The sequence below is a fragment of the Chinchilla lanigera genome, unplaced genomic scaffold (assembly GCF_000276665.1).
Source record: "Chinchilla lanigera isolate Chin_1 unplaced genomic scaffold, ChiLan1.0 scaffold00010, whole genome shotgun sequence".
Taxonomy (NCBI): domain Eukaryota; kingdom Metazoa; phylum Chordata; class Mammalia; order Rodentia; family Chinchillidae; genus Chinchilla; species Chinchilla lanigera.
In genome coordinates, this window is record NW_004955411.1 from 34,423,368 (window position 1) to 34,439,295 (window position 15,928).

The following is a 15,928-nucleotide window of genomic DNA, read 5'->3' on the forward strand; positions in this document are numbered from 1 at the left end:
TAGATGTGGGTACCAACAAATCTAAAACAGAGGCCTAGTTTCATTTCTGACTCAGAACTAAAAACATAGGAAGCCACAATTAAGATTTCAGAAGTATAAAAGCAGTGTTTTTGTAAGTCCTTGGTGAACTTCAGCTTGACTCGTGTTATCAACTTGCACGTCCCTCCCACCCTCCCCCAATGTCATTAATGGGCTCTGTGCCCCACTGGTTAATTCTGACTATTTGCGGGCTTAGAGGAGCAATAACCGTAGCAATAACTCCACCCGAAATACACTAGTGAGGTAAATCCAATAAAAGGTTAAAATTCTACAATAATTAAAATGCAACCACACACTTCAGTCAATAAAGAACAGGCTAATTCAATAAACACATACATTTATTTTAAATCAGCTTGGTACATGATACAGATTGAAGTTTTTAATGAACTGAAATAGAAATTTCTAAATACAGCAGTGTCTGCCTATGCATTAAGTATCTGTAAGGTAAAATAAGGTATGACAGAACTACATCAGCATGAACAAATCAGATGAAAAATCTGAAAAGGTTTCTATATACCTTCTGGATTAAGAAAACCCAAAATTATTGGCTCAAGATACTAATTGCTAAAAGGAAAGGAGAAAAAAAGAGGCCGTGAATCTGTTGCAAGAGCTCACCTGTAGGTTTGCAAATCTAACTTCATAGGGTTTTGTCAGAGAAGTGCCCCAATTACAGGAGCTTCCAATCATTTCCACAAAACTCCCTGCACGTGTTGACATTAACGTGCGGCAACCAATACTCATCCAGGTAAGTGACAATTACACCACTGCAGCTCACTTTTGCCAACTTGTGAGGATGGAAATTCTGTGTATTTTCAAATGAATCTTACAGCACTCACTAAATACTAACAGCCATGGCACCATAATACATCATGTGAAGTACCTAAAATATTACTAATAATGGATACACAAAATTGTGAGGTGAGCCTACTCTTTTCCAAAAATCTTTGAAGCCAGAGATTTAAACAATTAAGGCACTTGAAAACATTAGGTGTATGTACAAAGTGCAAGTAAAACAAACTTTAGCTGTTTAACAGTACCAGTAAGTGACAAAGAAACAGTAACTCTTCATTTTGAGAACCTTTAATATAATCACCTAAATACAAGGAGTTTCACTTTATGAAATGAACCGAAGCAGTGTGTCATTTCCTACTATAAAATACTGAAAACCAACTGCTAAACTCAGCTACCGCAAGCTAAAGGGGAAAAAAATAATGATCTAGAAAACCAAAAGCCTATTTTCAACTAATTAAGGCCTCTGAACTAGTCCAATGTGTCAAAGGCAAGGGAGGAACCACCCTAAACCTAAGAAATCTAGGGCTTTGTGAGAAATACCAGAAATGAAAGTATTCATGACTACCGTTCTACAGCAACTGACAGCAAGAGAAGGAAAGAGAAAGTAAAAAAGGCTGAAGCGCAGCCTATCCAAGATAATCACTAAAAATCTACAGTAACCAGATCAAAACCTCAGGCTTTTCTGGAAAAAGGGTTTCATTTTGTAGTTCAGGCTGGCCCCGAACTCATGGAGATCCTCCTGCTTCAGCATCCCAAATGCTAGAATTTGAGATGTGCATCACCACATCTGGCTTAAAACCCACAAGTTTTGTGAAATTACACTACTGGTACTTGCTCTGAAAACTTAACATGATTGTCTCACTTGAAGAATAAATGACTCTAAAACTTATTTTCTTATAGCCTCAAAAAAGTTATTTTCCAGGAAAGCTTGGGAGAAATCTTTTCAAACTACTATGTTAGGGAACCTTTTTTAAGTACAAAGATAAAGATACCTAATTATTTTTATCTCTCTTCAATAGCCCTAAGAAAAATGTTGGGAGGTTTAAAATATGACGGCTTTTAACTCTGTAGCTTAACGTTCTCAGCTCTGAAAAAAGATGCTGTGAATTAAATATTAACAGTATGATAACCAGAGGCAGGTTTACTACTGCTCACTTCGACAGTATATCCTCAACCTTTACCTTCATTAACGTAAAGTAACAAATCATAAACATTTTAAGCTACAGCCTACCTTTCAGTCAGTCTTTTAAGGCACTGTTCTTTATGTTCTCAAATGACATAAGGTGCTTTACAAGTATGAACAATAACCTGGTATACGTTAATGGTTTGTATCCTTTCCATTCATTTCTTTAAGTCTGGAATGTAATTCCTTATGTGGCAACTTATTTCTAATGTAGAAAAAAATAACATCGAGCGCAAATTTTATTCTAAGGATACTGTTTAGTACTACTAAATAGAGTAATTCCACTTCTGAAATGCTAGTCCAAAATCTACCCGGCGGACGCTTGTTTGGCACACTCCTCAATTCTGGCCACTAAGCAACAGCTTGAGTTAGGATGAAACTAATGCAGCTTTCAGGCTTTATGATGACTAAATTTAATCTGCCAAGGGTCAAGAGGTTGTCTGCACAGAATAACATCTCCCATTACTTACAGAAAGTTATATTTGGCATGTCAAGAAAAGAAACAATCCCACAGCAGCAGCCATTTAAAGTAAAACAAGACAGCCCCAAGGATTCATGCAGAATATTTTATGAATATTCCTTTGAGCAAAATGGTTTAACTGGTATTTCTTCAGGGATGATGCTCCGAAATATCCTACCCATCCTTTGTAAATTTAAAGATCCTGGAATAGCATCTTCCATGTGGGACTTCTTGAAAGATAGTATTTTGGTTTCAGTGAGTTACACAAATGAATTACCAGTCCTCGTTAATTTAATATGTCCATTTACAGAGTATGGTAATTTCGTTCTTTAGATTTGCAGAATTTGTAGAGAAAGAAAATCACAGCCTGTACACCCAAGACGAGGACAATTCCTCCAATGAAACTGGCTGCATCAAAGGTAGACTTCCGCCCAGGTCCCAAGGTTGGAGTCACAGTGGTATTTGCTGCACCTGGTATGATAAAAGGGACAATCCTCATTAAGTCTCAGGATCCTCTATTGCAACTGCAAGACCCACTTGGCTTCTATTTTCCCATGTGTCAAAGAACTCCGAGTCAAGTCTTTCAGGTTAGAATTCATCCACGGTTAACCAAGATTACCATTCACCATTCTTCATCTTGTCCAGGGATATCACCTGGTCAATGAAGCTATAATGCTTCAAATATGAAGACCAAAGAAAAAGATTTTTCTGTTATAAAACTTGTACCCTAGAAATTTTTCAAGCACTTTTAAAATATCCAGTAAGTCTGTCAAACTGTTAATGTATTAAAAATTCATGACATTTATTAGATACTATATAAACAGCCGCAATTTTTCAACTTAAAAAAATACAGTAAGTCCCCAACTTAATGAACATTCAAGTTGCAAACTTTTGCACAAATCCAACTTACATGCGTTCTCCCAGAACAACTCACTCATAAGTTGGAGACTTGTATAACCTGAAATGCCTGTAATTTATAATTTTAACAAGTAACTCATAAGACATTTTGAGTAGAACTGTCAATTTTGAATATGAAAAAGTATCACCAAGTCATAACGAAAAAGAACGTGAAAGTCAAAATTTCTGTTCCAGGAGTAAAATATTTCAAGGAAATAGAGACTAAAAGAAGAAGCATCAATTTAATAAAAAGCATTGAATAGGACTATTACATTTTTTGTGCTGGGGCTGGGGATATAGCTCAGTGGCACAAGCACCTGCCTGGCAAGCACAAGATCCTGAGTTCAATCCCCAGTACTGCAAAAAAACAAAAAAAAAACAAAAAAAAAAAACCCAAAAAAACCCCAAAAAACCAAACACACAATACTACTACAGTTTTTCTTAATAGAATATCAATGACCAACTTTAGGATGAATTACTGCGACTTTCTTTTTTTGTTTCTTTGTTGGTGCCAGGAATCAAACTCACGACCATGTGCTTACCAGGCAGGCGCTGTGCTGCTGAGCTAAATCCCCAGCTTCAGGATGAATTACAACTGGGCTTCTCAGTGTGAGACTGTTTACTGCTTGCCTGGCATGCGTTAGTTCGATCCCTAGCTGCTATCACTGCTGAAACAGCATGCTACCTCAACGCCCTAAGTACCAACATTGAGTTTCAGGCCACATCCATTCATGAATAAAACTGGACCCGGATGAGAACACAGTAAAAGGCAACAATGTACACACATGCTACATGCTATTAATTTAAAAATCCTCACTGACCTGTTGTGGTAACGGTGGTGGAAGAAGGGGAAGTCGGAGTTGTGGTTTTAGCTGGAATTAAAAAACACCATGTATTGAAAAACCTTCAGTTTCTAACATCCCAGTTATCTAACATTATCTTTTAAAAATAATGCTACCAACTTCAACATGTTTTCAGTATTTCAGAGAACAGTATCTACACATCCAACAATACTGGCTTTTAAACGTATTTTTAAATATTCAGCAACCATAATTATATTTAATATCTGATTATAAAAAAAATCTATACATTCAGATAAAGTTTGCAAAAAAAGGCAGGGAGGGGTAAGAATGGTAAGTTCTACAAATAAGCTTGCTTCTAAGATAAAAACCATTCAAGTTATAGGAGAAACAATTACAACACAGTATTTCTTATGTGGGTAATAGATTCGCCTGTCTTCCTCACTTCAGGGCTCGTAAACTCTCCTTTAAGGGCAGTCAGTAAGTGCTTCAGTCTGTGTGTACTGCGTGAGCAAAAGCAGCCAGAGACAAACAAACTTTATGCAAATAAACTGGAACAATGTATTAAGAGTGGGTGGGCTGTCTCGCCACTGCAGCTACCTCAATGTAAATGGCAGGAGCCCAAGGGCGGGCGCTTGTGTACCAGTCTGAAAGAGGCCAAAATGCTATCTGATGACACCTCTTAAAAATGTGGGAAGAATTAGTTTAATTTTTTTTTTTTCCAGTACTGGCAATCGAACTCACGACCTTGCGCTTGCCAGGCAGGCTCTGTGCCGCTGAGCTAAATCCCGAGCCCCTAAGAATTAGTTTAAATGTAAAATCATTTTAGGAACTGAAGCACTCCATTAAAAGGAATTTCAAAAACGATGAAAGTCTATTATGCCAAGTGTGATCTATAAAGGTTCTCATGCCAGTATTTGAAAGAAAGGATTTAGGTACTTTATACAGTAATTTCTTAGAGTTAAGCGACCAAAGAGCTACCAAATGATTTTGAAGTTTGCTGGAACATTTGAGAAAGGTTTTAGGAAGAAACTGCCCTTAAGGTTAGGGTTTGGTTTCCTGAAACACTGTAAGGGCCCTCCCTCTAGGCAAGGGACTGGGCTCAGAGTTCCTTATCATGTTCAGGAAATAATCAGGTCAGGCCTCTGCACAGGGGCTTTCACTACCAAGGCGTGCCTACCAGGGTGGGCAGCTAGGCAAGATCTGGGGGAAACGCTGAGGAAGACTGAATACAGGAAGCTTATGCTCTTACAAAAAATGTAAGGTGTTATACAGTTTTAACGCTGTTTCAGCAAACAGGATCTGATGGCTTAAGAGAATTTGGCAACAAATATTTACCTCTGCTTAAAATATGTAACTGGAATAGAAGGCATTCTGCAATTTTCTTATCTTTATAATTCATCTTCCACCTTTGTCTTAGGTGAGGAAGTTCATAAATACCCGAACTCTTTTTGGCACTAGTACTCTACTGTTTGGCACACATAGGGAAGGCAGCACACCAGACTGACTGAACTCAGGGCCTTCTCACCGAGCTATTTTTTTGGTACCGGGAATTGAACTCACGACCTCACGCTTGCCAGGCAGGTGCTGCGCCACTCAGCTAAATCCCCAAGCCACTTTAAGGTTTTTTTTTTTTTTGAGCTAGGGTCTGGCTAAGTCTCTAAATTGCCTCAGCTGGCTTGAATTTGTGATCTTCCTGCTTCAACCACTTAAGTAGCTGGGACTGTAGGCCACTGAGCCCACCATGATTCTCGATGAAGACTTCTGGGTCTCAGAGCATCAAGACTACGTTTTGTTAACCACTTAAAACAATCAAAAATAAAACTTCAAACAAGACCTTCCGAATTCCACTAACACAGAAAGTTCTACGCAACAACAGTAATTACACACCGAAAGCTGGCTTTAAGACACCTTTAAGACAAAGAACGTCACTAGAAGAGCTACAAAGACTACAGGCAGACAGCCCTTATCCTAAGGTTACCAGGATTCGAGGAGGCTAAGGTATTGTCATTTTCACAGAACTATGAGTAAACAGGGAGCTTAACACTACTTATGAAATATGTGATCAGACCCCTATTAGCACTGATACTATGTGGAGAAGGGCATTCTTTGATTAGAAAGCACTGAGGGAGGACACACAATGATTTGTTTATTGTTGCAAAAATGAACTGAAACCTTTCACCTGAAGATAGGAGTGTATTTGAATTGCAAGAGATCCCTTGCCATGCACTGTAAAAATTAATGGGAAGTGGGCTGGGGATTTAGCTCAGTGGCACAGCGCCTGCCTGGCAAGCACAAGGTCATGAGTTCAATTCCCGGTACTGGAAAAAAACAAAAAACAAAAAAAAAAAAAAACAAACAAACAAAAAAATTAATGGGAAGTAAGGACTGTGATTGTAATGGATTGGTAACTGGTGGTCAACTTATAACCCCCAGCTGATCTGAGTAAGCATGGTGCTGGGTGTGGGAGGCCCACCTGAGGATTGTTGCCAGCAGCATAAGAGGCAGAATTGGAGAAAGATTATCTTTTAATTACTAAAAGGTTTGGCATCCGCCCATTTGTACTAGCTACGCCCTTCATTCTCGCTCAGTAAAAGGTGACTGAGATTGGTAATCGGGGCTGCAGTCCGAGAGGCTCTAAGCCCCCTGATCCCAGAGTTTTGCCTCTCTTGTTTTTCTTGTCTTTTCTTTTTTTTGGTACCGGGAATTGAACTTAGGACCTTGCACTTGCAAGGCAGGCACTTGTACCACTGAGCTGTATCCCCCGCCCTCTCTTACTTTTCTTTTCATCGGCAGGCACCTCGTTCTCAGGACCTGTCACTCCGGTTAGAATGACAATACTACTAAGAGAATACTCGTGTTGGCAGCTCTCCCCATCTTGTGTGGAGCAATGCTGCACACTTCATTCATCTTCTCTTTGCTGAGCAGTTCTCATTCCTCTACGCTACAAACATCTTCTCATCTCAGGACTGACACGTGCAATTCCTACATTAGCGGGGATGGTCATTTTCATGCCCATTACTTAACGTTTTTTTTTTTACTTTTTGAGGCAGGGTCTCGCTATGCAGTTCAGGCTGGCCTTGCACTCGCAACAATCCTTTTGCCTTAGCCTCCCGAGTGCTGGGACTACAGGCATGCATCACCACGCCTGGTTTACTTAAGGTTTTTGTTGTTTGTATTAAGTGCATATTCAGTACGGCCATAAATAATCATGAAATTTTTGATCTTAAAACACTATTAAGGGAAAACAAACAAACAAAAGGGCTGGGGATTTAGCTCAGCAGTACAGCGCCTGCCTGGCAAGCACAAGGTCTTGAGCTCAATTCCCCGTACCAGAAAAAAACAAAAAAACCACTATTACCAATTTTGAAACATAAGGGAGAAAAAAATTCTGCAAATTTGCTATTTGAGTCTCAGTACATACTCTCAAAGCATAGTAAAAACATTCTTTTTGTAGCCAGGCATGATGTACGCCTGTAATTAGGGCACTTGGGGAGACTGAAGCAATGATCATCAAATTCAAGGACAGCCTGGACAACTTAGTGAGACCTTGTCTCAAATTAAAAAATAAAAAAGGTTTTGAACTGTATAGCTCAGTATGAAGGCGCTGGGTTCAACCCCCAGTAATGCAGGAATTCTTTTTCTAACCAGGCAAAACAATGTAATCTTGAAAACAGTATTGACTATTTTCAAAGTATCTCAGTCCTTAAGGAGTAGACCTCCATTTACACTACATGTTCTCTTCACTAAGAACCCAGAGGTTATAAAACTGCTGTTGGTACTGGAAAAAAACATCCTCCTTGCATCACTTCCTGAACTGTCCCTTTATTTCTCATGTCTCTCTTCAGCAAAAGCACTGTGCACAAGCCATGGAAAGCAACACCTAAGGGTTCTCTCTCAACTAGTAAATTCCAGTTAAATGATGCATTTCTTTTCGCTTTTTTGAGACAAGAGTCTCACTATGCAGTTCAGGCTGGCCCTGAACTCACAGCAATCCTCCTGCCTCAGCCTTCCAAGTGCTGAGATTACAGGCATGTACTACCACACCTGGCAAACTGATACATATTCTATAGGCAAACCGCAGCCTCCTTCCACTTTACAGAAACATAGACTGAACAATGGAGCCTCATAGCTGAATATACTGGCATACCCCTATCTTCTCAGACACTCCAGAGGCTAAGATAGGAGTAGGATAAGAAATGACATGCACATCAACAATGGTTTTAGGGTACACATCTTCCCTTTCTGCTCACATTCCACCTTTGGGAAAGGCTGAGAGAAAAAGGTTGAGAAAAAAAATTCTGCAAATTTGCTATTTGAGTCTCAGTACATACTCTCTACTTTTACCTCTACTTTTACCAATCTTTAACATCCTCCTTAGGCAATGATTTCCAGTGAAAGCTGTAGGTTTGTAAGCACATTACAGTGCATAATCCGTGCAAAAGGGGACTGAACCCAAGGAGCACTGAGCTATAGCCCCAGCCCAGGCTTGCTTGAAGCTTGCAATCTTCTGGCCTCAACCTCCAGAGTAACTGGCATACAGGCTGCACCACCACGTCTGTTTTCAAAACGCTGTGTCTTGCAGTGTTTACAAACTTTTGTAGCATGAGTATTTCCGCTATGATTTTAAGTTACCAAGATGGTAACACTGAAGAGCTAGGCAGAGTTGTGCAAAGTGGCCAGCACACATAATCTGAGGGCCGCTTATGTCGGTGCACAGAGGTGCTAACAGTGCTCTGGGAGGCTGAGGCAAAAGTGAGCTCGAGCCCAGCCTGGCCAACTCAGCAACTTAGTGAGAACCTCAGTGAGCCGCACCAACACATCAATGCCCAAGTCTTGAAGCCTGTTTGCACACATCTCCAGCTCTTCCTGTCTGTGCTCTGGATCTGCTCTAACAGGGAGCTCCTCTCCCAAGGTTGCTCTGGTCTTCCAATCTACACTCCACAGGCCAGAAAGCCATTTTTATAAAAATGGGTCTGATCATATGACCCGCGTGCACTGTAGATGTTTGTTCACTCTGTTCCCTGTTCCCACAGGAGACACAATGCCGGCTTGCTTGTCTCTACCTCTTAATCACCCAGCCTAGCACCTGTCCTGGAACAGATGTGTTTCCTATCTGTAAAAATGTAAGCATTTACTCTTGCCATGGAATTAGCAGACTGAGCTGATGGAAAACTCTCCAGTTGCTGATGGAAATAAAAATCGTAATTCATTCTGAAAATCAATCACTCTGAGCCTCAGTCATGTCCTCTGACTTACAGAGTATTTGAACTGATCCTATCAATGATAGGAAATATTACCTGATTGTCCAAACAAGGGAAAAACTGGTAAAGAGTGTATAGCACAATCTTACAGTAAGAAATAAAATAATCAAAGGTATATAAGCATGTCATTTAGTTTTATGAAAAGTGTATTTAGATCTAGAAATATATACATGGAAGACCAGAAGAAAAACACTGAAAATATTTTGAAACCCTGGATGAGAGGAATTACAATTTCCTTTGTGGGCCAGTATTTCCCAAAATTGACACATCCACAAAACATTGTTTATGAACTCAAGGCTCAAAGCTGCAGCAAATCTGCGGATACTCAGAGACTGTGAAACACTGGGGTTATGTGTCAGTCTCACATACGGTGTACATTTAAGTAATTATTGTGATCCAAGACTAAATAAGTCTCTAGCTATCTTTAAAGTTATATGAACTCTTAGGTATTAAACAAAAAGGAACCTTATAATCCTGGAAGATAAAGAAGAAAAGCCAATCATTTTGAATTACCTGTTGCACTGGTCGGCACTGGAGCAGTAGGAGTAGGCGCTATTAAAAAACAAAATATATGTCAAGACAATATAAAATACCACCACCTCTAACACTATTTCACAACCTGCAATTGTGAGGACTACTTTCATAGCACTAGTTAGAGAACGATAACTCCCTCACCAAATACCAGTTTCCCTGCTTCTTTACAAATGGATACACCAAATTCTAGCGACATTTCCCTTCTTTAGGAAAAGTATTTCTTAGCTTTACTTGCAGCTAAGTAGCTGTGTGTAACTTCTACTAAGCATCCTTAAGATAGCTAGACAGCTATGGGCCTTCATTTTCCCCCTTCTACGATCAGGAAAAATGACCGTGTTGGCTAGAACATTAGCACCCACCTTGGACAGGAAGGTCAAAGCTATGTTTGACAAATGATAACAGTGAAAACTTAAAAGGGGCCTGTATCTCTAATGGTTGTAATTAATTCTTTACACCTTTAGCTCTACTCTAGCCCAGATTTCTTCACACGAGAGAAATATATTTATCTACTGCTTAAATGTAACTGTAATTTGGGAGTTGTGTTCTTTATAGTCAAATTCTCACTGGTATATCATCAAAGCAGCACTGCTTATTCAATTTTTCCTTTTCTCATTCTTTCTTCTGTTTTGTGGTACTGGGAATCAAACTTAGGATCTTGCACTTGCCAGGTAGGCACTTGCGCTACTGAGCTATATACCCAGCCCTCAACTTTTCTTTAAATCAATGTTTTTAAAAGTGTTTTTAGGAAGCCAGGCTTAGTGGCGCATGCTTATAATCCCAACACTCGGAAGGCTGAGGCAGGAGGATCATTGCGAGTTCAAGACCAGCCTGGCTACAAAGTGAGATCAAGGCCAGCCTGAACTGCACAGGAAGACCCTGTCTCAAAAAGAGCAAAAAAAAGAAAAAAAAAAAACCTGTGTTTTAGGGGCCAGGGTTTTACCTCAGGGGCACAGTGCCTGCCTGGCAAGTGTGAGGTCCTGAGTTTGATTCAGTACCCTCGCCCCGCAAGATTTCTTGACTCTTAAGAAATCCTTGAAAACAAGCTCTGACAGTTACTAGTTTCTGTTAATATTCATTAAAATTACTATCAAAATGTTTGTTCAGGTAAAATCAATATGGGTTATATGTACTCTATGTAGGGTAAACTGACCTAACATTAATAAAACCCCTAGTTACAAAGTTCATATTGGGATGGGGAAACCCTTACCAAAGTTAAATAGGCAAAGGCAGTCTCTGATGGTTACTGACTGACACTCTGCAAAAATCTGTTACTGTATTCCATTATTATCTGTGTGCAATTAGGCGTTTGACTTTTTCATCTGTAATCTCACTAGAAAAATCAGCTGTTTCAACCAGAAGCTTTAATGATTTACAGCACAGAACACAAGTGAAAGTAATCAAGTTCCTCAAATTAAGTATAAAAAATAGATAAACACAGTTATTATTTAGCCATCACACAGACTAGGCTAGAGACTAGAACATCACCAACATCATAGCAAGAATTTGTCGGAACAAGGTCAGCTAGGACAGCAATATGCAAGCACAGGTCTAAATGCCAGTATGCTCCTGGAAAGTCAGGAGACAGAAGTATTAAAGTATTCCACTTAAAGCATTCCACAGTTTAGCTAAAACATTAAACCACGCTTTAACACATTATCCTTTATCAATCAATATAAATATTATTCATACCCAAATAATTACAGCGATGTTTCAAAGAAAACTCTGAAACACAGCTTTGAGGCAATGATTTGTCTCACCCCTCCGTGGCTATTTTCCCCAGCCGCCAGCAAAAAGACTTACCAGAACACAAGGCAGTGTTGTTCACCACGCTACAATTACTAACTGTTGAATTATCAGAACAGTAGCTCTTATTTGCTATGGAAAATGGAGACAAACATCAATCACTCATTTATATTATCTTTGAATTTGTCACAGCTTCTAAAACAGAATCAAATTCCAACATAAATTCTTTGTTTTTTTGAGACAAGGTCTCACTATGTAGTGCAGGATGGCCTTGTACTCGCTTATGTAGCCCAGGATGGCCTTGAACTCATGTGATCCTCCTGCTTCAGCCCCCCAAATGCTGGGATTACAGGTCTGCACCACCATTCATGGCTCAATATAAACTCTTTTGAAGTCCACAAATACTGATATTCTCCTTTTCCCATTGTCTTGGAGATAATTACACTTGATCCCTCCAAATTTTATCCATCTAAAATCCACATACTATTTTAGTATATGTGCTGCCAAAGTGAGCACTAAAATTCATATACTAAACAAACCTGAAACAATTCAGTTCTCAGAGTTATGCTGTTACGATACCAAGAAAGGCAGCCAGAAACCTATACAAGAAGGTGAGAGTTGGTGAGAAGAGATCAGCATCTTTTAATAAAGGCTTAAGGCTTAGTAAACCTTAGAGGTGCCCTGCGGCGCTAGTAGGTTATGTGCTCCAAGGCTTCCTGCTTTAGTCTTCTATACTTTCTAAAACAGCTTTCCTAGATAGGCAGACCAGAAGCAAGAGTAAGGGGAGGCTAGAGATAGTGGTACATACCTATAATCCTAAGCACTCTGGGAGGCTGAGATAGAAGGATTACAAGTTTGTTCCTAGCCCAGGCCTGGTGTTCAATCCACTACATCACCCCTCCAAAAACAGTAAGGGAAGAGCATTCCCCAACTAATCTTAAAACAGAACACCCAATCTTCAAGACTTGCCAACTCTTATATACTACCATATACAGTGAGAGCTTAAAAAAAAATAACTTTTTAAACAAAATGTGAAAATTTTTTTTGGGTACCAGAAATCAAACTCAGGATCTTGCGCTTGCCAGGCAGGTGCTGTGCTACTGAGCTATATCCCTGGCCCCAAAATGTTAATTTAACCCCAAGTTAATACTTTTGTTTTAAATAGCTGCTTGAACTTTCTGCAATTTCTACAACTGTTAAATTTTCAGCAGGGAATAAACATAACACGCAACCTTTATTTTAAAAAAACAAAATAGACTTTTGCTGATAAAAAATATGTAACCATCTTACATTTAGAAAAGAATAATTTAGGGCGTAACCTCATGATTCTAACAATAATCTTATTCATGCTTCAATGTGCCTTCATCTAGCCCTTTATGCCTTAATTTTTTCTTCCTTTTTTGAGACAGGGTCTCGCTATGCAGTTCAGCCTGACCTTGCGTTCATTTTGTAGCCCAGGCTGGCCTTGAATTTGCAAGGATCCTCCTGCCTCAGCCTCCTGAGTGCTGGGATTACAGGCTTGTGCCACCACGCCCAGCTCATCCCTCAATGTTCTAAAATTTAAAAGCACATGCAGGGCCTGGGATACAGCTCTGTGGTACAGCACCTGCCTATCAACCACCAGGTCATGAGTTTGATTCCTGTGTACCAAAAAAAAGCACACAAGAGTCAAAGTTCTCCCTTCTATTCCTCCACTGTGTCTAAGCATCTAATAAAATTTCCTAAGGTCTCTTTAACACTGTAGTTTACTGTGCAAGACTAAGACAGTTAAACACAGTTTTCAAAGGAAAAGCACATGTTCTTTCATAGCCAATTCAGGCTAATTCTACACCTTAAACCTTACAAAGATCTAAAATCTCTTCTTTGAAAACTAAGGGGACCTTAATTACCAAGGCTAAGAAATCGAAGAGGGGATGGGAGGCAAGATTTACCGGGCAGTGTTAAACAACAAGCACTTTGAAGTACTAGATTTGCAAAAAAATAATGCACACTATCCTAAATGCTCTACAGAATTGTCAAGTGTTCACAAAAACCTGTTAGATGTTTTTAAAAAATGTAACAAGACAGCTCTGTACTCTCAAAATTACAGCAAGCCCAAAATGTCTTACCTTCTTTACACTCTATCCAATAGCAAGTAATATTAGCAATACTTGAGTCAAAACAGGAAGAACAGCTTTTGCGGTGTTCACAGGTTTCTGGGGAGAAAATGTGTAAGATCTATGAATTGGTATCTCATTTGAGTTTCTTCTAATTATCTCTTTAACAATAAGCATATACAGTACCACAATTAATTCAGAGAAATGATAAAACTTTATAAACTGGTTTAGTACTAAGAAAGTCTTACCATCTTGCTCAACACTACAGTCAGGAGAATCATTGCCCATCAAATGAGACACACGAACTTTTAAAGTCACAACGTTTTTATTACAGGTTAAACTTAAACTCTGATGGTGGCATTCTGAAAATGAGTTAACTGTCCGGGTCCTGGATTCCCCACAACTGGAAACATCTAAAAGGGCCACATTTACACATGCACATGTAAGCCGGGCGAGGTGGCGGAAGCCTGTAATCCCAGCACTCGGGAGGCTGAGGCAGGACGGAGGCTAAGACAGGAGGATCGGTGTGAGTTCCAGGCCAGCCTGGGCTACAAAGTAAGCTCAAGGCCAGCCTGAACTGCACAGTGAGACCCTGACTCAAAAAAACAAAAACAAAAACAAAAAAAATAACACATACACATGTAAATTTAACAAGTTTGCAAGGTGTTTGAAAATCGTTTATCGAAGTCACACCGTGCATACACAAGAACTCAAAACTAGGTGTCTCCAATATTGTCATTTGCTTTCCCTTTGCCTAGAGAACTTCGGTAGAAGTTTTAATAACTTTATTATTAGGATTTACTGAAAACTGGGGTATGTATAGTAACCTGGGGCAGAGGGGGTGTTCGGAAAGTAGAAATCAGTTCTTCAGACCGTAAGCTACCCATTTAGTCTTTGATACTGAATGAAGGGGTAGGAGAGTGAATGCTATTTACAATGAACTGAACTTGCTACCTATCTTTCAGACCACAGCTTACTCAACTATGATTTCCAGAAAATACAAATTATCTCCTCCGCATGCACTTCAAGTACACAAAGGCAATTAACCTGTGCTTTTCCAAGCTGCTCTTACAACAAACCACACACTACAAAAGTCTGAGGAAACTGTGAAATAAGCAGAAGGAAAAAAAAAATTCTGCTCTATCATCTTAAACATGGCGTGGTTGGAATTCCCAGTAATACACTACAATTTACTTTCCTCATTGAAAAATATTTAAATTCTATGATCTCTTTCTGCGCCTAACAAAAAACAATTCTAAGTTTATCAAGCATTCTATTACAATTTATAAAATACTAACGAGGGAAGACAGCTCAATCAGCATGGGAAAAATGCCACCGTAAGTCAGCACACTTCCGCAATCCTTCGGTAGAAGTCAGGTTACTTCTTACCCGCTGTTAGCCAGGATAAGCAATCGCACCAACTACACCAAACACTTAATATTTTTTCGCTTTATTATCTCGTTTATCTTCCGAACTGTCACAGCGTATGCCAACTGCAGGCTTAAAATAAAGATTTTCCAAGATCTTAAAGATTTCAGACCTTACCCAACCTTACTCTACTGCGGAATTGAAACAAAAAAGTGCGCCCTTTGATAGGGTTTTTGAACACCCAGAGCCGGGTGCCGACCCCACAGCCAGCCGCGCGCACGGCCCGAGAGCGCTCCTCTGTCCCCGTCTCTCCCCGGCTCCCGGCTTCACCACCCACCTCCCAGGTCCGCCCTCCGGCCGGGAAGACGCGTCTGGTACGCGCTGGAAGCACGGGCGTGGGACATAAAGTTCTCCCTCACCGTACGTTCAAATCTCAGAAAGATCCACGCGCATCTGCAAAACCAGCGCAGTGCAATTTCAGGCGACATAATTTCTGAGGTCCGGGGCACGCGCGCTCCGCGGTCGCGAAGTTTCTCCTCCACCTTTCGCCACTTCCGGAGACGCCGCCCGCGCCGGGAGCCCGGGCTGCGGGGAGCAGCGGCCGCGAAGGGGCAGTTCGGTTTCCGCGCCAACTCCGGAACGCGCCGCTCGCCCCGTAAGCCCATGCGGCCGCTGCGGGAGGAGCCGCGTCGCCCTCGCCGCCCCACCGAAACTAACAGCTACGAGGCACCCGGCGCGCACAGCCGCGGGGC

The 15,928-nt window shown here is 40.4% G+C and overlaps 1 protein-coding gene across 1 annotated transcript; it reads right to left on the bottom strand.

Moving 5' to 3' along the window:
• Positions 1-359: 359 nt before the first annotated feature.
• Cd164 (CD164 molecule, sialomucin) lies at positions 360-15,928 on the bottom strand. The gene is made up of 6 exons (XM_013510816.1): positions 15,601-15,928; positions 13,821-13,907; positions 11,770-11,844; positions 9,949-9,987; positions 4,193-4,243; positions 360-2,945 (listed from the first exon to the last, which is right to left on the bottom strand). The coding sequence occupies exons 1-6, from the start codon at positions 15,839-15,841 to the stop codon at positions 2,779-2,781; spliced, it is 660 nt and encodes a 219-aa protein (XP_013366270.1). The 5' UTR covers positions 15,842-15,928; the 3' UTR covers positions 360-2,778.

Excerpts from the sequence above, each read along its gene's own strand:
- Cd164 (XM_013510816.1), bottom strand. The coding sequence starts at position 15,841 with ATGGGCTTACGGGGCGAGCGGCGCGTTCCGGAGTTGGCGCGGAAACCG. Across the intron at positions 13,908-15,600 it reads GATCTTTCTGAGATTTGAAC|AAACCTGTGAACACCGCAAA; the intron begins GTACGGTGAGGG and ends TTTTCTCCCCAG. Across the intron at positions 9,988-11,769 it reads CAACACTGCCTTGTGTTCTG|CGCCTACTCCTACTGCTCCA; the intron begins GTAAGTCTTTTT and ends GTTTTTTAATAG.